A 19,412-nucleotide genomic window follows, 5' to 3' on the forward strand; every position below is an offset into this window, starting at 1 on the left:
GTTGCATGCAGTGCAAAGCCTTTCATTCAAAACAAGCGAGAAAGGAAATTGGAGGTATGTTCCATGGGGCCACCTTGTATGCAAAGGTATGGACAAAGCCACGTAGCTACATATACGGGAAAACTGCAACCTCTACTGCAATAAATATGCGTACAGAAAGCAAAAATGAGTCGTACTGTGTTTGAAACAATAATACAGGTAGGGTAGCACCATATAGACAATTAGAAAATCTGTTTCCAATGGTGTGCTTACCGATGTGTTGCTGCAGTGGATGGCCAATATATGTGGTGGCTGAAAAGCGCAGGCGCCAAAGAGTGACACTATAACGTCTTCGTAGACGAATCATAGAATACGTTAACATCCTGTGCCCACTACCTTCGCTTGCGAAACGAAGCAAAATCGCGACCGCAAATAATGTTCCAGCGCGCGCAAGGGTAGAGTACTGGCGCCCAGATTACGTGAGCTGATTCCGATTCCCAATCTGTGTAGAACCTGATTCAATCATCTACAGCCGACAAAGCCTTAGGGCCACCAATGCCATGCGCTGCAGAGTTGGAATCCCATGTCTCTGTTAACCAGGTCGTTACTCAAACGTATTTCGTCTGCTTCTTTAACGAAGGAGTCCCAGGATGTGGAAGTAAGTCTACAGGCAGAAAATGGTCAACAGAACACCTGAGTTAGATAAGCTCCGCAACAAGAGAAACACACTTTTGACCAGCAAACTACACCGACATTCGCCAAGTTTACTCATTGTATAGACTCTGCAGTCGCCAAGAGAATAAAACAACGAGCCAGCATGGCATTGGTGAGAGGCAGCATCCGTTGCACAAGGTGAAGATTAGACAGAGTCTCCAGGAGTATGCTTTTCCCACATCTGAATATCTCGTCGCATCTGTCAGGGGTTCCTGGAAGTGAGCGCACAATGCTACGCTTCCGGGCTGGACGCGACAGCAGGCCGTAGCAAGACAAACTTCCAAGTTGATCGCCTTACAAGCCAATCATCGCCAGAACGTAAACTATGTAGAAGTGCTGTGTTTAATTTCACAGGTGAAAATGGAGTGACGCTACGGTATCGGTGTTCTAAAAGGGACTAAATTTGGATTTTATCAGTGCCGTGGAACAAGGTGTTTTCAAACTTCGCAGTGAGATTGCTGAAGAAATGAGGCGAGAGATTTTCAGGTCCGTAACTAGGATGCCCGCACCCAAGCATAACATCTATACTAAGAACGAAAACCGCTCCATTCCTGAAGAAAATAGACATAGACACTAATTTTACGTGCTGACGGGGGAAACATTACTGTTCTTTTGCCTGCAACATCTTACATCTGCAAGATAACGGATTTATTGCAGGGCTCGTCTTCTCCAGAAGGAACCGAGTGATGCAATACAAAGGACGACATCCACCCTCAGCAAAATCAGCCAGTTTCTTGACTATCTTAAAAAGATCTTCAGAGTACAAGCTCCAGTTCCACTACGAGATTATTCACTGCCTAAAATACATAAGGAAGTGGTTCCGCTTCGCCCTATTGTGAGCAGTACAGGAGTCCCGGCGTATTACCGAGGTAAACATCTGGCTTCTCTTCTGAGCCCTTTGGTAAGAAACTGTAAACATCACATTCGCAATTCTGTAGATTTTATACAGTGACTGAATACTTTGCATCTCGAACCATCTGATATTTTAGTAAGTTTCGACGTGGCTTCTTTATTCACTACAACTTACGTTAGTTAAGTTGGTGGAAGACATCTTACATCTATTTAAACATGTACTTACCTCGACTTACTCTTTATTTAATAAACAATATTTTGAGCAAATTGGCATGTGTGTTTGTCTTCTGAAGTAGCTAATGTTTTTTATGGAAGACTTCGGTCGGCGGTGTTAAAACCTGAATGTTTCTTTAGACATGTGGACGACACTTTTGTAGTAAGTCCACATGGGACAGCAACACTTCCTGCATTTCTGTAACTTCATAACCGTCTCCATTCGAGCATTTCCTTCATCATGGAAGTGAACAAAATTGGAGACCTTTCATTCTTAGATGGCTTTGCTAGCAGAAAAAATGATGGTTCCTTAGGTCACAGTGTGTACCTATGTTTATGAACTACCAGCTCACCTTAACGCAGTGCCGTATTACGGATTCTTTTTCATAGCGCCGGCGTTATCTCGGATGGGGCGAGCTTATCAACAGAGCTTAGCCGTCTTCGCTCTGTGTTTGCACAAAAAGATTACTCTGGTAAACAGACGAATAATGCATTTGAAACTGAACACACCAACCTTCAAGGTCAGAAGAAACGGGGAACTCCAAGAGGACGGTTTTCCTGGCCTACTCGTATGCTGGCAGCATGTCCTTCAAGATGGGCAGGCCGTTCAAGAAACAACAAATAATAGGTGTCTTCCACCCTCCAGGAGTACAAACGATGTTGGGTTCTGTTAAATACGACCTGGGTCTAAGGAATGGAGGGATATAGAAAATTGTCAGTGTCGGAAATCATACATTGGCCAGAAGTGTCGCACTATCAAAGAGTGGTGTGCTGAACGTAGACGTCACTCCAGACTGGGCCAGCCAGAAAAGTCTCGTCTTGCGGAACAATGTCTTGATACGGGCACAGTATGAACTACGGACAGACAAAGATCCTTTCGTTCATCTCCAAGTATTGGGCCTCTAGCATTAAAGAAGTAGACGAAATACGTGTGAGTAGCAGCTAGAGTAATAGAAACACGGGCTTTCAACTCAGCAAGACATAAGAACCAGCACTGGCCGCAGACGGACAAAACCGAGTCTACAGGTACGGGGAATCTGAGTCCGCATACTTAAATCGGGCACCAACCACTCTACCCGAGCACATGCAGGAGGCACTTGAGGTCCCCATACTCTATAGTTCGTTTATGATGACATACACCTTGGTTCCTGGGCTTTTATAGCAAGCCAGCGTATATATATATATATATATATATATATATATATATATATATATATATATATATATATATATATATATATATAAAGTAATACAAGCTCCAACGTACTCACGTGAATTCGAATGCAAATCGAGAAATATGCTCTTGAAGGCTCCCATGCTAAGGGGGCCCCGTGTTTGTGATGCTCCCAAACGAAATTTCGTGGTTTATTAAAGATTGTAGTCTTTTATCCAATTTAGTACTGGAAACTCATTAAGGAGAAGCGAACAGAAGTATGGCAGCAAATATATCGTACCTTTTCGTGTTTAAAGTTAAGAGAATTGCTACAGCTGGCGACGCCCAGCATTGGGTGCAGCGTGCAGATTGCACCTGCAGGTTCCACCTGTGCTACTTCTCTGCACAAGCGGTGGCCGATACGCCAGCTACCGCTGTGGACTCCGCTACCTTGTTCACTGTGTGTATGCAGTTGGGACTGACAACAACAGCTTTTCCTGCTTAAGTCCCTTCAGTTTTTAGTATTTCTGTGATGACATAGTGTTATATTGCAATGGAACTGGCACAAAGCAACTAGGACATTATAAATTTTGTACATCAAGTATTTGTGTAATTAAGTTTATTTTCTATTCATCTAAGCTTTGCATCCATTAATGTATACCACACTGTTGGTTTTTCTTATACAAGCTACGCTAAATTAGAAACACAGTGTTCAGTAATAGGTCGTACGTAAGTAATGCTCAAAAGAGTAAATTAAAAGCCTGTCGAAACGAAGAGGTTAATGAGACAGTGAAGGATGCCGCGTTGTTATCATTAAATTGAAGGTTTCAGAGTGTTGCAGGAAGCTCAAACATGGTAGGTATGTTCGTTAGCAGGTGCGATAGTGGATTTCGCTAAAAAAAATAATGCTTCCACTTCCTGCAACCAGGTAAAATCACGGCGCTGAATGCAGTCAGAATGTGAAATGTTTCCTTGTTCGAAGTCCGTATGCTGCTTTCTTTTGTGAAGAGTCTGTTGGCGTAAAAGGTTTTTCTACATGAACTGCAATGGCTACCGAGAAGAAAGACAGTGCGCTGCTGGTAAAGTTGTTTTATCAGGAGGGCAGCAACAGCTGCGCTGCATTGTGGGGAATCACCGACATAAACAACTGCGAAGATGCGTCATGTCAATAAATGGCCTAAAGATTATGATCAAGAAATCTGAACAAGCAGGTGATTTCGGTGGAGCAGCAGGCAGTGGTAAGTGGCCCAATCAGTTGGTAGTCGTTAGTGAAGATGCTGGCCGTGCAGCACATCCCTCAAATTCTGCAGCCAGTTTCCGAGGTGTGTCACGAAAATTCTTTCTCCCCTCGTCGACAGTTAGAAATGTTTTCCGACGTATTTTACGTTGGAATCTCTATAAGATCCAGGAAATTCACCAAATGAAACACCAAGATAATCTACAACGCCTTAACTTCGTGTTTCGTATTTTGGTACGCATCGAAATGGGTGACAATTGGCAGCGGAATATGGTTTGAACAGACGAGGCACATTTTATTGTGCAAAGTGCTGTGAATGCTCAGAACTGACGAATATGGCGTTCTACTCAGGCACATGTTACGCAGGAGCATCCACTGCATTCAACATACATTGATAAATCAAAACATTATGACCACCATTGCGGGCACGTCACGCGGTAACAAAAGTTTGTAAGCTGAGCGGCCACGGACGGGGAATCACGAAAGCGAAGATATGGGCTACAAATGGGGAAATCCTCTGAGATTGACTTTGATACACGGCTGATTAGTATTACGCTTCCTGTGAACGAGTACCTCCAAAACAGAGAAACTGGTCGAAATCTCACGTGTTAGTGCTTCAGTATCTACGGAACAAGGTATAAGGACAAGAGGTAAATGGTTGGATGTCCACGACTCTTCACAGCGAGAGGGTTTTAGAGGCTTGTTTACTCTGTAAAGTAGGATACATGGTGATCTGTGGAATCTCTGCCCAAACGAGCGCAATTTTGGTGCACGCACATTGATGAACATAGAGCTGCGCAGCAGACCACCTGTACGTCTTCACATGTCGACCCAACGACTTAGTGAACAGCAACTGCGGTGGGCATGGGACCATCGGGATTCGACGGTCGACCAATGGAATCGTATCTGCTCTTATGGTTAATCACATTTTTGCTACGTTAGGTCGATGGTTCTCTTCACAAACGCAGTCATCGTGGTGAATGTTGACCTGAAAGTAGCTGCGCGTCACGAACGCGGGCTGGTGCGAGCAGTATTTCGCTTTGGAAGACATTCTGCTGCACTTGAATGGGATCTGTGGTGGTAATCCAAGACACACTGACATCTGCGAACTACCTACATCACTTCATGTTTGATGTCTTCCCCGACGGCAATATCGTCCTTCAGCAGTATAACTGTCCGTGTCTCTGACTCAGAACTATGCTAAAGTGGTTTGCGAGGGTTTAGAGCAAAAATGGAAATGAGCGTTTGGCGTCATTCGCCGGGAAGCCCCTTACGGGGCAGGTCCGGCCGCCTTGGTGGAGGTCGTATTGCATTCGACGTCACACTTGGCTGTGCTGACCTACTGCCGTGTCATCCTCAGTCTTCAGGCATCGCTAGTTCCATATATGGAGAAGCCTGGGGTCAGCACACCGCTCACACGACCGGGGTGAGTTTCCGTGGCCGGAGCCGCTACGTTTCAATCAAGTTAACTCCTCAATTTCCCTCTCACGGGCTGCGTGCACCCCGCTTCCAAATAGCGCTCGGCAGACCTGACGGTCACCCATCCAAGTGCCAGCCAAGCCGGAGAATGCTTGACTCTGCTGAACTGACGAGAACCGGTGTTACTACTGCGACAAGGCTGTTGGCCATTTAATGCCACGTACTTCCCTCCACAAACCTACCAACAAATCATACGCAGAGGAGGACATGACACCTCACAAACCAGACCTGTTAGGCGTTCTGTGACATCTCCACGTTATAAGAACGTGGTTGTGCAAACAGTTGAATCAAGCTTTGCAAGAATACACCTGTGTACTCACTATTATTGTCACGCAAGATGGGGCGACACCTCATGTTGCTTGCCAGGTGAAACATTTATTTCGAGAAGCCATCGGTAACGACCCCATCAGCTCTAGGCTATAAGCCCTCTGCGTGACTTCGTGGTGCGGTATTTAGACTTTTCCTGATCTGAAGGATAGCATACGATGACATATCACTTTGATTACAACGGACAGGCTGCCAGCAACTGTATATCTTGCCGTGTTATGGATGTAGCGTGTTCATTAGGCGGGAGACCACATTGAACACATGTTGTAGCTTGTCACCATACCCAGATAAAGGTGCCAGAACCATCGATATCGCCCCCTGCTGTGACCGAGCGCTTCTAGGCTCTTCAGTCAGGAACCGCGCTGCTGCAACGTTCCCATTTTCAATTCCTGTCTCGGGAATGGATGTGAGTGTTTAGTTAGGTTTAAGTAGTTCCAAGAACAGGGGACTGATGACCTCAGATGTTAAGTCCCGTAGCGCTTAGAGCCATTTGAACCATTTTGAACCACAGTTCTCACGTGTTGACCGTTCCTTCCGTTTCACTGCTTATAGCGCCATATTTTCACGTAGTGGCTGAAAGTGGAAATACAATTTTTTTTTAGGGCACTCTGCGAGTGCCCCAATTAATGAACGTACTTATAATGATTCCGCATCCTGTGATGCCTAGAACCCGCACCGCAGCCCTCGAAACAACTTCAGTTTCGTTCTAACCACCCATTACAATGTTACAGCGATCGGCTACGCTCCAAGAAATGAATATGTATTAAAACTGGAAACTAAAGTGAACCTGGAGGTAATGGCACCGGCGTGTTTCAGTATAACGAAGTGTCTATAAACACCTTTTCCGCGTCGGAAACGGTGTAAAATACTTTTATAATGAAGTATCAGCGTCCACTTACTGCTGCACAAGTTCTTCAAAGTAATGCTCACAAGAGAGCTTTTTATCACGGAATAATAAAATTGACGGAACGGAATTTTTCTTTATGTGTTTGACGGATATCTTAAAAATGTTAGACATCAGTCTGCTCTAATGTACCATGAAAATCAGCTCATTACGAATCCGAGCAGCTTCGTTAATTCAGCGAAGATGCAGTAATCTCGCATATATTTGCGATAATGTGAGCGAGCCATCGACATAAATGAACACTGTACTAATGAAAACCTTAACTCCAACAATTCACGAAGTACTTGTGGCATAAGCTATAGTGCACTGATGCAAAGGTGTATTCAGCAGAGTCAAGTGTGAGAGGAGGGGGTGGGGGCTGGCAAATCCTGTTAGTTTCGTAAAAGCGGTGTGAGTGAAGGAAAGGACTGAAGAGTTTAAAGTACAAACTAGTAGAAAACAGTTCATTAATTACTGATGGTACAAGTGATGCTACATTATAAGAAATATATACTACTTGTATTTCAGAGTTTGCATGAGGCTTAGACATATTATCTTGCAGTAAGACAGGTAACGTTTCCTTATGTATATTTTAGTAGTTTTGGAAAGGCTGTTTTAAAACGAGAAAAATCCTAGGATAATGTGTATGAAACACTACTCGATGCATCTGCAGCATAGGGCAGTCTGGCATTTCCAGATGGCATAAAAATAGACGAGAAATAGTTTTGACATTTTTTGATAAACAGCTCTGTGTACACCTGGCAATAGTCAGTGTCCTTCGGATGTTTTGACTCGCATCATACTGATACTAAATTGATGCGTCTATTTGTGCGTCAGAATAAGGTAGGAGTTTTTCGTTGAAAGGATCATAATCATGTTTACCTTTGGCGGGAGCAGGGGGAGAAGTTATGACGGGGGGCAGTGGCGTTCCCCTGCTTCTCCATTGGTGCAAACAAACTGCAGTATTATCAGCGACCATACAATAATATATATGTAGTTAACGAGAAAGACTTCTCCAGGGCCACGTGGTCTATAAAAGCAAGAAGAACACAATGAAGTGAACATGGATGACCTGTGATTTATTACCTGTTCTGTCACGGTGTGAGCACTCCAGCAGTACAGATAAGGTTGTCCTAATGGCACGGGCAGGAAGCCGGCACTCCGAATCACTGCAGTGAAGTCTGTGCTCTGCAGCAAGAAATACAGACAGGTGAACACGTCTGTTTTTTGATGCTCATAGTATTGTGTTTGCAGAAGACAAAAATGCAGTTACAGATACCCTATATTTTCCGAAACAACTGCATTAGCTGTACATGGTGGACAGAAACAGTCTGAAAAATATGTTGCAGGCGAGGCTGGGCTGAGAAATAATAGCTGTTAAAAAAAATCGATACGTTGATTCATTTACGAGCTATTTAGCACATAGGTTAGCCAGTCAGGTCATCATGCGGATCAAGCAGCGGTGCCGCCCAACGTGTATTTCATTTGTTTCCTCAAACCGAACAAACGTAGCTTATGCTCACCCACCTTAAATTTATCTCTAGAAAAAGGCAAATTTTGACTGGTTATGATCGTTTCAACAAACGGTAACCGCAGACCCACAGATGTCTACGTATTACGGCATTTTAGATCATGCAAGTGCTTGAATTTCTGCGCAAAACGAACTAATTGTCTAATTTCAATGCTAAATAACTCGGAAAAAGAACAACGTATCGAATTTTTTCTGAACAATTATTTCTCAGTACAGCTCCCTTGCAACACCCTTACAAATTTTTTCGACTCTTCCTAACCACCACGATCATATATGTTGTAGTAGGTACAAGTGCAGACATTGTTTATTGCTGAGATAGGTCTGTCTACTGAACAATATTACATCAGTACATCCACATCTACATCTACATGGATACTCTACAAATCACATTTAAGTGCCTGGCCGAGGGTTCATTGAACCAACTTCATTATTCTCTACTATTCCAATCTCGTATAGCGAGCGGAAAGAATGAACACATATATCTTTCCGTACGAGCTCTGATTTCCCTTATTTTGTCGTAGTGATTGTTAGGCCCTATGGAGATGGGTGTCAACAAAATATTTTCGCATTCAGAGGAGAAAGTTGGTGACTGGAATTTCATGAGAAGGTTCCGTCGCAACGTAAAACGCCTTTCTTTTAAGGATTTCCAGCCCAAATCCTGTATCATTTCTGTGATACTCTCTTCCATATTTCGCGGTAATATAAAACATGCTGTCTTTCATTGAACTTTTTCGATGTACTCCGTCATTCCTATCTGTTAAGGATCCCACACCGCGCAGCAGTATTCTAAAAGAGGACGGACAAGCGTAGTATAGGCAGTCTCGTTTGTAGGTCTGTTACATTTTCCAGGTGTCCTGCTAATAAATAGCAGTCTCTGGTTAGCCTTCCCCACAACATTTTCTATGTTTTACTTCCAATTTAAGTTGTTCGTCTTTGTAATACATAGGTATTTAGTTGAATTTACTGCTTTTAGATTAGACTGATTTATCGTGTAACCAAAGCTTAACGGGTTCCTTTTAGCACTCGTGAGGATTTAGGGTCAACTGCCACTTTTTTCACCATTCATATATTTTATCTTAATCGATTTGCAGTGTGTTTTAATCTTCTGATGACTCTATTAGTCGATAAACGACAGCGTCATGTGCAAACAACCGAAGACGGCCGCTCAGATTGTCTCCCAAATCGTTTATATAGTTAAGGAACACCAAAGGGCCTATAATACTACCTTGGGGAACGCCTGAAATCACTTCTGTTTTACTCAATGACTTTCCGTCAATGACTACGTACTCTGACCTCTCTGAGAGGAAATCGCAAATCCAGCAACATAACTGAGAAGATATTCCATAGGCATGCAATTTTACTACGAGCCACTTGTGTGGTACAGTGTCAAATGCCTTCCGGAAATCCAGAAATACGGAATCGATCTGATATCCCTTGTCAATAGCACTCAGCACTTCATGTTAATAAAGAACAATGCTTTGTAAACCTATGTTGTGTCAAAAGACCGTTTCCTTCGAGGTAATTCATAATGTTCGAACGTAATACATGTTCTAAAATCCTGCTGCATGTCGACGTTAACAATATGGGCCTGTAATTTAGTGGATTACTCCTATTATCTTTCTTGAATATTGGTGTGACCTGTGCAACTTTCCAGTATTTGGGTAAGGATCTTTCGTCTAGCGAACGGTTGTATATGATTCTTAAGTATGGAGCTAATGCATCAGCATACTCCGAATGGAACCTAATTGGTATACAGTCTGCACCAGAAGATTTCCTTTTATTGATTTGAGTTGCTTCACTACTCCGAGGATATTTACTTCTACGGTACTCATGTTGGCAGCTGTTCTCGATTCGAATTTTGGAATGTTTACTTCGTCTTCTTATGTGAACGCATTTTGGAAGGCTGTGTTTAGTAAATCTGCTTTGGGAGCACTGTCTTCGATAGTATATGCATTGTTATCGCTCAGAGAAGGTTTCTTGCCGCTAACATACTTCACATACGACCAGAATCTCTTTGGATTTTCTGCCAGATTTCGAGACAAAGTTTCGGTATGGAAACTATTATCGGCATCTCGCATTGAACTCCGCGCTAAGTTTCGACCTTCTGTAAAGGATTGCCAATCTTGGGGATTTGCGTCTGTTTAAATTTGGCATGTTTCTTTCGTTGTTTTTGCAACAGTGTTCTAACCCGTTTTGTATACCAAGGAGGATCAGTTCCGTCGTTTTTTTATTTTATTTGGTTTAAACCTCTCAATTGCTGCCGATACAATTTCTTTGAATTTAAACCACATCTAGTGTACACTTATATTATAAATTTGGAAGAGTGAAGATTGTCTCTCAGGAATGCGTCAAGTGCTTTTTTGAACAGGTATATTTTTCGCCTATTTTTCGAGGATTTGGGGACTACAATATTCAATCTCGCTACGTTAACCCAGTGTCTACTAATCCCTATATTGGTTTTGAAGCTGGTTATTAACTCAGGATTATTTGTTGCTAAGAGGTCAAGTGTGTTTTCACAACCGTTTACTATTCGCGTGGACTCATGAACTAACTGCTTGAAATGATTTTCAGAGATTGCGTTTAGCACAATTTCGGATGATATTTTATGCGTACCTCCTGAATTAAACATGTATTTTCGCCAACATATCGAGGGTAAATTAAAGTCACCAACAACTATTATCGTATGAGTCGGGTACTTGTTTGAAATCAAACTCAAGTTTTCTTCGAACCTTTCAGCAACTGTATCATCTGAACTGGGAGGTCGGTAAAAGGATCTAATTATTATTTTATTCGGATTGCCAACAATGACCTCTGCCCATACTGACTCACAGGAACTAGCTACTTCAATTGCGCGACTAGTTAACTACTTCTAACAGCAACAAACACGCCACGGCCAACCGTGTTTAGCCTCTCTTTCAGGAACACCAGTAGGTTCTCCGCAAAAATTTCGGCTGAGCTTATATTCGGCTTTAGAAACTTTTCGGTGCCTATAACGATTTGAGCATCAGTGCTTTCTATTAGCGTTTGGAGCTCAGTTACTTTCCCAACACAGCTATGACAATTTACAAATGTTATACCAGTGGTTCCTGTATCTATGTTCCTCCTGTGTTCAGCCTTCACACTTAATGGCTGAAGCCCATCTTGTGTTTTCTCGAGACCCTTTAACCAAAAAAACGGCCCAGTCCACGCCACACAGCCCCTGCTACTCGTGTACTTACGTCATTTGTAAACTAATAATCGCAACTACTACAATTTCTGTTATTGGTTACTACCTCTAAGTATGTTTGGCAAGAGCAACCCATTACTCTTTTCCGCTGGGCAGCAGGTTAGGTGTTGAGGAGTGTACACAAAACGGCAATCTACACTCCTGGAAATTGAAATAAGAACACCGTGAATTCATTGTCCCAGGAAGGGGAAACTTTGTTGACACATTCCTGGGGTCAGATACATCACATGATCACACTGACAGAACTACAGGCACATAGACACAGGCAACAGAGCACGCACAATGTCGGCACTAGTACAGTGTATATCCACCTTTCGCAGCAATGCAGGCTGCTATTCTCCTATGGAGACGATCGTAGAGATGCTGGGTGTAGTCCTGTGGAACGGCTTGCCATGCCATTTCCACCTGGCGCCTCAGTTGGACCAGCGTTCGTGCTGGACGTGCAGACCGCGTGAGACGACGCTTCATCCAGTCCCAAACATGCTCAATGGGGGGCAGATCCGGAGATCTTGCTGGCCAGGGTAGTTGACTTACACCTTCTAGAGCACGTTGTGTAGCACGGGATACATGCGGACGTGCATTGTCCTGTTGGAACAGCAAGTTCCCTTGCCAGTCTAGGAATGGTAGAGCGATGGGTTCGATGACGGTTTGGATGTAGCGTGCACTATTCAGTGTCCCCTCGACGATCACCAGAGGTGTACGGCCAGTGTAGGAGATCGTTCCCCACACCATGATGCCGGATGTTGGCCCTGTGTGCCTCGGTCGTATGCAGTCCTGATTGTGGCGCTCTCCTGCACGGCACCAAACACGCATACGACCATCATTGGCACCAAGGCAGAAGCGACTCTCATCGCTGAAGACGACACGTCTCCATTCGTCCCTCCATTCACGTCTGTCGCGACACCACTGGAGGCGGGCTGCACGATGTTGGGGCATGAGCGGAAGACGGCCTAACGGTGTGCGGGACCGTAGCCCAGCTTCATGGAGACGGTTGCGAATGGTCTTCGCCGATACCCCAGGAGCAACAGTGTCCCTAATTTGCTGGGAAGTGGCGATGCGGTCCCCTACGGCACTGCATAGGATCCTACGGTCTTGGCGCGCATCCGTGCGTCGCTGCGGTCCGGTCCCAGGTCGACGGGAACGTGCACCTTCCGCCGACCACTGGCGACAACATCGATGTACTGTGGAGACCTCACGCCCCACGTGTTGAGCAATTCGGCGGTACGTCCACCCGGCCTCCCGCATGCCCACTATACGCCCTCGCTCAAAGTCCGTCAACTGCACATACAGTTCACGTCCACGCTGTCGCGGCATGCTACCAGTGTTAAAGACTGCGATGGAGCTCCGTATGCCACGGCAAAGTGGCTGACACTGACGGCGGCGGTGCACAAATGCTGCGCAGCTAGCGCCATTCGACGGCCAACACCGCGGTTCCTGGTGTGTCCGCTGTGCCGTGCGTGTGATCATTGCTTGTACAGCCCTCTCGCAGTGTCCGGAGCAAGTATGGTGGGTCTGACACACCGGTGTCAATGTGTTCTTCTTTTCCATTGCCAGGAGTGTATATTGAAAGGCATAGTACACTTAGTGGTGCAGTTACAACCTTGCAGAAAACATCAGACCGTGTTTTGTGACATGTCTGTCAGAAGGCTGTTCGACACAGAAAAAAGCAAGCAACTCACTGATGTGTGTACATATTAAGGTACCACATAAAAATATCTGCAATTACACCCGTTATAAATTTAATTTTCCTTGCAATATGTCCGCTGGCGTCATTTTTACTAGGTCAGAAATATGAATCGCTTTCTTGCACTCTTTTTTTCCCGTGAAATTTAGTCATACCATTGTTAATGTTAATTGTGTTCATTGGCTTCAGATGCACTCATTTTCCACATTGATTATGAAGTGAACATTGTTAATAGTTGCGACATGGACAGAGTTTCAGTTTGTAGAAGCCATCACTGTCTAACTAACGCTGCACAGGAAAGAACTTCATTTCAGCCATTACTGTATGGAATAAATTACTTGCAATTTGCGCCTGATCCAAATCCACTCTACATTCAAGAAGATATTATAGCTTCACCTTTTATCGTTACTGTACTAGGTGTTATTATTATTATTATTATTATTATTATTATTATTATCATTATAATTATATAGTGCACATATATCACAAAAATTACAGCTTTTACTCACTGAGAATATCTGGTTAGATGTAAGTGTCTGAAACTCCTTATCACACCAACTGATACAAATGCACTAATATACGAGTAAATATTTCGGTCAGATTAGTGGATGCAGTACCAGATTTTTGTCACATTCTTACAAACAGTTCCAGAGATTTTAATTGGGGCTCAAATCAAGGGACGTATTGTGTCAGTTACACGTGGAATTTTTTTATCGACCTTCCTGATCCCTTCCGAAATTATAGTCCAGTGGGCCGACAGTCATTATCTCTAAAAATAGGATTTGTTACTGATGTTCCCTAATGATTTGTTATGTTTACTGTGAACGCCACAATTCTCTTACTTGCAGTTAGATGGTTAGTGTAACTGCATAAACGTTCACTTCGATCCTTAGTCTATTTTCCGTACCAGTTTATCCACTGTAAGAGCATAGGTTTTGTGGGCAAGACTAACCAATGATCTGTAATTTGTAACTCTCATTCGTGGTCAAAAGAAGCAACAAGAAAACAATGAAGATATTATCCTTTTTATTACACATCTTAGTTGCTTCAATTTTTCAGGTCGCGAACGACACAAGCATTTTACGGTAGCACTTATGTTCACACTACTAGTCTATACAACCCACCCGCTTCACCTTTCCAGGGCGTAACCAGCGGATTGGAAGTACTGTGGGCTTTGACACGCGAAGTGGACAGTTTTTTGTACTGCGAGCGTATGTAATGAAAACATTCAAAGTGGTAGGCGCTCTCTTGATGGGAACCGAGTAACGCAGTGTCTGCCAGGACAGGAAATCTTCATAGAATCCGACCGCCAGTTTAAACAGTGTTGGCTTATAGCACTCGTCACTCTACGTACACTTTTTAAGAAGTTCTTGACAACTGTTTCTATGAATCCGGCCCTTTTTTCTGCTACTCTTGCACTGAAAGGACTTCAAATAGTTAAGGACGAAAATATTCAATTATTTACTATTTATCACATATTCTAAAGTAAGAATCTTACGAAAACTGCTGGGAACAGCGTCACACAGGTGACAAGAACGCTACAGGCAAATTGAGTCAATACGATTGGACTCATTGCGTCCTCCAGTTCTCTGATAAACCTGTAACAGACAAAGTTTCATATTGTTACTTTAACCAACCATATTATTAGTGCCATTTCTACTTATAGAATCGTAAATCGGGAACTATGCACATATTTTTACGTCACATACTTCACACTCCATAGAGCACATAGTGTGGAGTCTCTATTTTGCAAGAAAAGTCTACAGAACAACTTGAAATTATGGAGCATTAAAATGCCAAAAACAATCATATTAGAACTAAACCCAAAGACAAATTCTTCCAAAAGGCTTTTCATACCGTTTAGCGTGTTCCCGGAAGAAGAACCGGCCTAGTACCAAGTTCGTTATTCCATTCTTACGTTCCTACATATTACGCACAAGAGATTAACAATGCTCTGGCACACTCGTTGAGAATACCCTTTACATTGTTAAATAAGCATTTATTTTCATATCGGAGTATTTTACTAACGTTAAGCTGTTGAAGCCTATGTAGAGGTTACTTTCAGCCCTAGTATAGTGTGTGACCTCACCACTATATTTGTTTCTGTTTGAAATTTAATTGCTTTACTTCTGTATTTTATTTAATATGCAGACAAGTTGCATTCAGGTCAGCTACAGTTTGGTTCAAATTAGGTTCTGTTCAGTCAAAGGTTAGGATATGGATTTAAGTTGGATAACAGTTTGTGGGTACGTAGTTTTGGTAATACACTATATACTTTATTTTATAGAGTGAGAGGTAATGCTGGGCTAAATTTCATATTTCTAATATCAAACATGATATCCACGGAAGACAACAAATGGCATGTAAGGTTTTAAAAACCCTAAACACAACAGAAAGAGTGAAGATACAAATAAATAGTATTGAAGAAAAACAGCAAATTGTTGTTCGATCATACAGATCAAGAAACTGAAATTGAACATCTAGACGAGAAAGGGTTACATGATATACAGTCTGACGAATTAACATCTGCACTAACATCACTTAATAACAGAAAAGCAACAAGGAAAGATGGTATTAATTCTGAACTACTAAAATGTGGACGAATGATGCTACATTTCTTCAACGAATGTTGGAAGAAGTAGAGTGTTCCCAAAGAGAGGAAAACAGCTTTAGTGATATCAGTTTTTAAAGAAGGAGATTAAAGCTTATGCAGTAATTACAGGAATAAGTTTACTGGTCTCAGCATACAAGGTGTGTGCTAAGATTTTAAATACAAGACTTAAAACATAGCAGAAGCAGTACTGCATGAGAAAGAAACGGGTTTTAGGAAATGACGCTCCACAATAGATGAATTTTTTATTCTGCAGCAAATAAAAGAAAAACGGAGAGAGTATAATAAAGAAACACACATTGCGTTTATTGACAATGTCAATAGACAGAATCTTTGGAAAATAATGACGAATCGTGGATGTCCAAAGCATCTAGTAAATGTGATACAAAGTTTGTATTAAGACACAAATATCACTCTAGACTCAATGGTAAAACAACTAATGAGATACCAACTAATAAAGGGGTACGACAAGGCTGCTCCATCTCTCCACCTTTGTTCAACTTCTGCATTAATGAAATAATACAAATATGGAAATCAGAATTTCAGTTAGGCATCTACCTAGACCGGAACACTCTTTTCAATAGATTACTATATGCTGATGATGTAGTGATTCTAGCAGATAAGGAAGATTACCTTCAGAAATGAATCTACTTGCTAAAACAAGTAAGTGCAAACTTTCACATGAAAATTTCAGAAGAAAAAACTAATACAATGGCCATCAAGTGGAAAGAACAAATCAGAACGAAAATAGTGCCAGATCAGAAGATTGTAGAGCAAGTAAACCATTTGAATTACCTCGGATGTGAAGTGACATATGGCGACATGAGAAATATTGAAATTAAGCTTAGTAAATTCAGCCGAATATGTGGAACAGTTAACAGAAACCTAAAAAACAAAACCAGGAAAGACACTTTAATTAAATTTTACCAAACTGTTGCAGTTCCAACACTGCTCTATGGAAGTGAGACCTGGGTGATTACCAAGGAGCAAGAAAGCCGGATTCAGGCACAACAAATAAAATTCCTTAGAGTTGTTAAGGGTTGCATAAGAGAAGACAGCCTAAGAAGTCAAGATATTTCTAGAAGAACTGCAAATCTATTGCCTCAATGATAAAGTTCGAAATTACAGAAGAAAATGAAAGAAACATCTTTAAAGAATGGAGAGTGAGAGAGTTCCCTTAAAGGTAAGAAATTATAAGTGCCATGGGAGAAGAGACAGAGGAAGAGATGCGTACCGTAACAGGCAATTCCTGCCTAGTATATGAAGAGAAGATGAAGATTACTCAAATGTTGAATACCACTTGGGGTAGTGTGGTAATGCTTAATGATAAACAGTGGGATGCGGAGTGTAACTATTCATATGAATTGGTACTTCAAGACAACGATTTTAGAAAGAAGTATGTACTCAAAAAGCCAGAGTAAAACTTTGAGTAATCTTCGCTCATAACATTGGTCTGAACAGTACTATGATTAGTAAAGTGAACAATGATTTGAAAAGCGTAAATATTAACATAGAATTTCTATAAAACTTAAACAGCTTAATCAGTTGACATCTTAATGCGTGACTGAGGGAAGTCTGTTAGCCTTTCTCTTAGTTTTGAGCAAGTGCCAATAATCATTTCTACAAATTAAATGCGCTGTGTTGCAGTCTTACCTCAAAGTTCTTCTCTTCAAAAAACTAACATTATGCAAATTTTATATTCTCTTGAATTTTCAGTGTATACGTTTTATTTATGGTTACTGTCCTCTACAACAATCTTTCTTCATCTAACAGATACAATCGCAAGTCATCACCACGCTACTAAATATATCTACCACCTATCACGCTTCAGATAACAATGTATCATGTTGTGCCGATTCAAAAACTGTGCTACAACAAGACAAAAGATCGATAACACACAAAAATCAAAATGACTTGTCAACCATACTGATGGATTTATACTCCACAGTGTATGTAAGGTTTAATGGTGACCCGTGTACCAAATGTTCTGCTGTTAGTGGAAACAAGGTACTGACTACGATGGTCAATGCTTATCGATAGGATATAGATAGATTCTACCTGACTGCTGTCACATGAGTGTTTGCTAGTAAAGAAGGATCTAAAAGTTAAAAGTAAAAATAAATTAAAATGTAACTTTAGTTAGCCATAATTTTGAATGCTGTAATTTTGTTTCAATCTACATCTACATCTACGTGATTACTCTTCTAATCACAATTAAAGGTCTGGCAGAGGGCTCAATGAACCACCTTCAAGCTGTCTCTACCGTTCCGCTCTCGAACGGTGTGCGGGAAAAAGGTGCACTTAAATTTTTTTGTGCGATCCCTGATTTCTCCTATTTTATCGTGATGATCATGTTTACCAATGTAGCTGCAGATAGAATGTTTTCGAAATCGCAGAATAAAACTGGTGATTGAAATTTCATGAAAAGATCCCGTCGTAACGAAAAACGCCTTTGTTTTAATGATTGCCACTCAAATTCACGAACCATATCTGTGGCACTATCTCCCCTATTTCGGGATAATACAAAGGAGCCGTCCGTCTTTGAACTTTTTCGATGTCATCCGTCAGTCCGACCTGATGCGGATCCCACACCGCACAGCAATACTCCCGAATAGGGCGGACAAGTGTGGTATGTTTCTTTAGTAGATCCGTTGCTCCTTCTAAGTGTTCTGCCAATCAATTGCAGTCTCTCATTTTCTTTACCCATAACATTATGCATGTGATTGTTCCAATTTAGGTTACTTATAATTGTAATGCCTATGTATTTAGTAGAATTTACAGCCTTCAGATTTGTGTGACTTATCACGTAATCGAAATTTAGCGGAATTCTTTTAGTACTCATTTGAATAACGTCAAACATTTCTTTATTCAGGGTCAATTGCCACTTCCCGCATCACACAGATATCTTATCTCAATCATTTTGCAATTAGTTATGGTCATCTGATGACTTTACAAGTCAGTAAATGATATCATTATAAGAGAGGTACTCAGATTGTTTCCTGTGTCGTTAATATAGATCAGCAACAAGAGGGAGCATATAACACTTCCTTGGGGAACGCCGGATATTACTTCTGTTCGATGGCTTTCCGTCTATTACTACGAACTGTGACCTTTCTGGCAGGCAATCACGAATAGTCGCACAATTGAGGCGATATTCCATAGGCACACAGTTTGGTTAGAAGAGGCTGGTGAGGAACGGCATCGGATGCCTTCTGGAAATCTAAAAATTTGGCATCAAATTAACACCCTCTGACGATAGCACTCATTACTTGATGAGTATAAAGAGCTAGATGTGTTTCGCAAGAACGATGTTTCCTGAAACTATGTTGACTATGTGTCAATAAATCGTTTCCTTCTATGTAATTCATAATGTTCGAATACAGTATATGTTCCAAACCCATAATGCAAATCGACGTTACTGATATGGGCCTGTAATTCAGAGGATTACTCCTGTTTCCCTTTTTGGATATTGGTGTCACTTGAGCAATTTTGCAATCTTTAGGTACGGAACTTTCTGTGAGAG

The 19,412-nt window shown here is 41.9% G+C and overlaps 1 protein-coding gene across 1 annotated transcript in view; it reads right to left on the reverse strand.

The window, feature by feature from the left end:
* Nucleotides 1-19,412, reverse strand: part of LOC126284899 (odorant receptor Or2-like) — a 52,163-nt gene that overhangs the window by 17,226 nt on the left and 15,525 nt on the right. The window contains exons 2-3 of the mRNA XM_049984162.1: nucleotides 14,777-14,876; nucleotides 7,924-8,025 (exon numbers count right to left, since the gene is read on the reverse strand). Coding sequence (XP_049840119.1) covers nucleotides 7,924-8,025; nucleotides 14,777-14,876 — 202 coding nt within the window. The remainder of the gene's footprint in view (nucleotides 1-7,923; nucleotides 8,026-14,776; nucleotides 14,877-19,412) is intronic.

Source organism: Schistocerca gregaria, chromosome 8 (assembly GCF_023897955.1).
Source record: "Schistocerca gregaria isolate iqSchGreg1 chromosome 8, iqSchGreg1.2, whole genome shotgun sequence".
NCBI classification, from domain to species: Eukaryota; Metazoa; Arthropoda; class Insecta; order Orthoptera; family Acrididae; genus Schistocerca; species Schistocerca gregaria.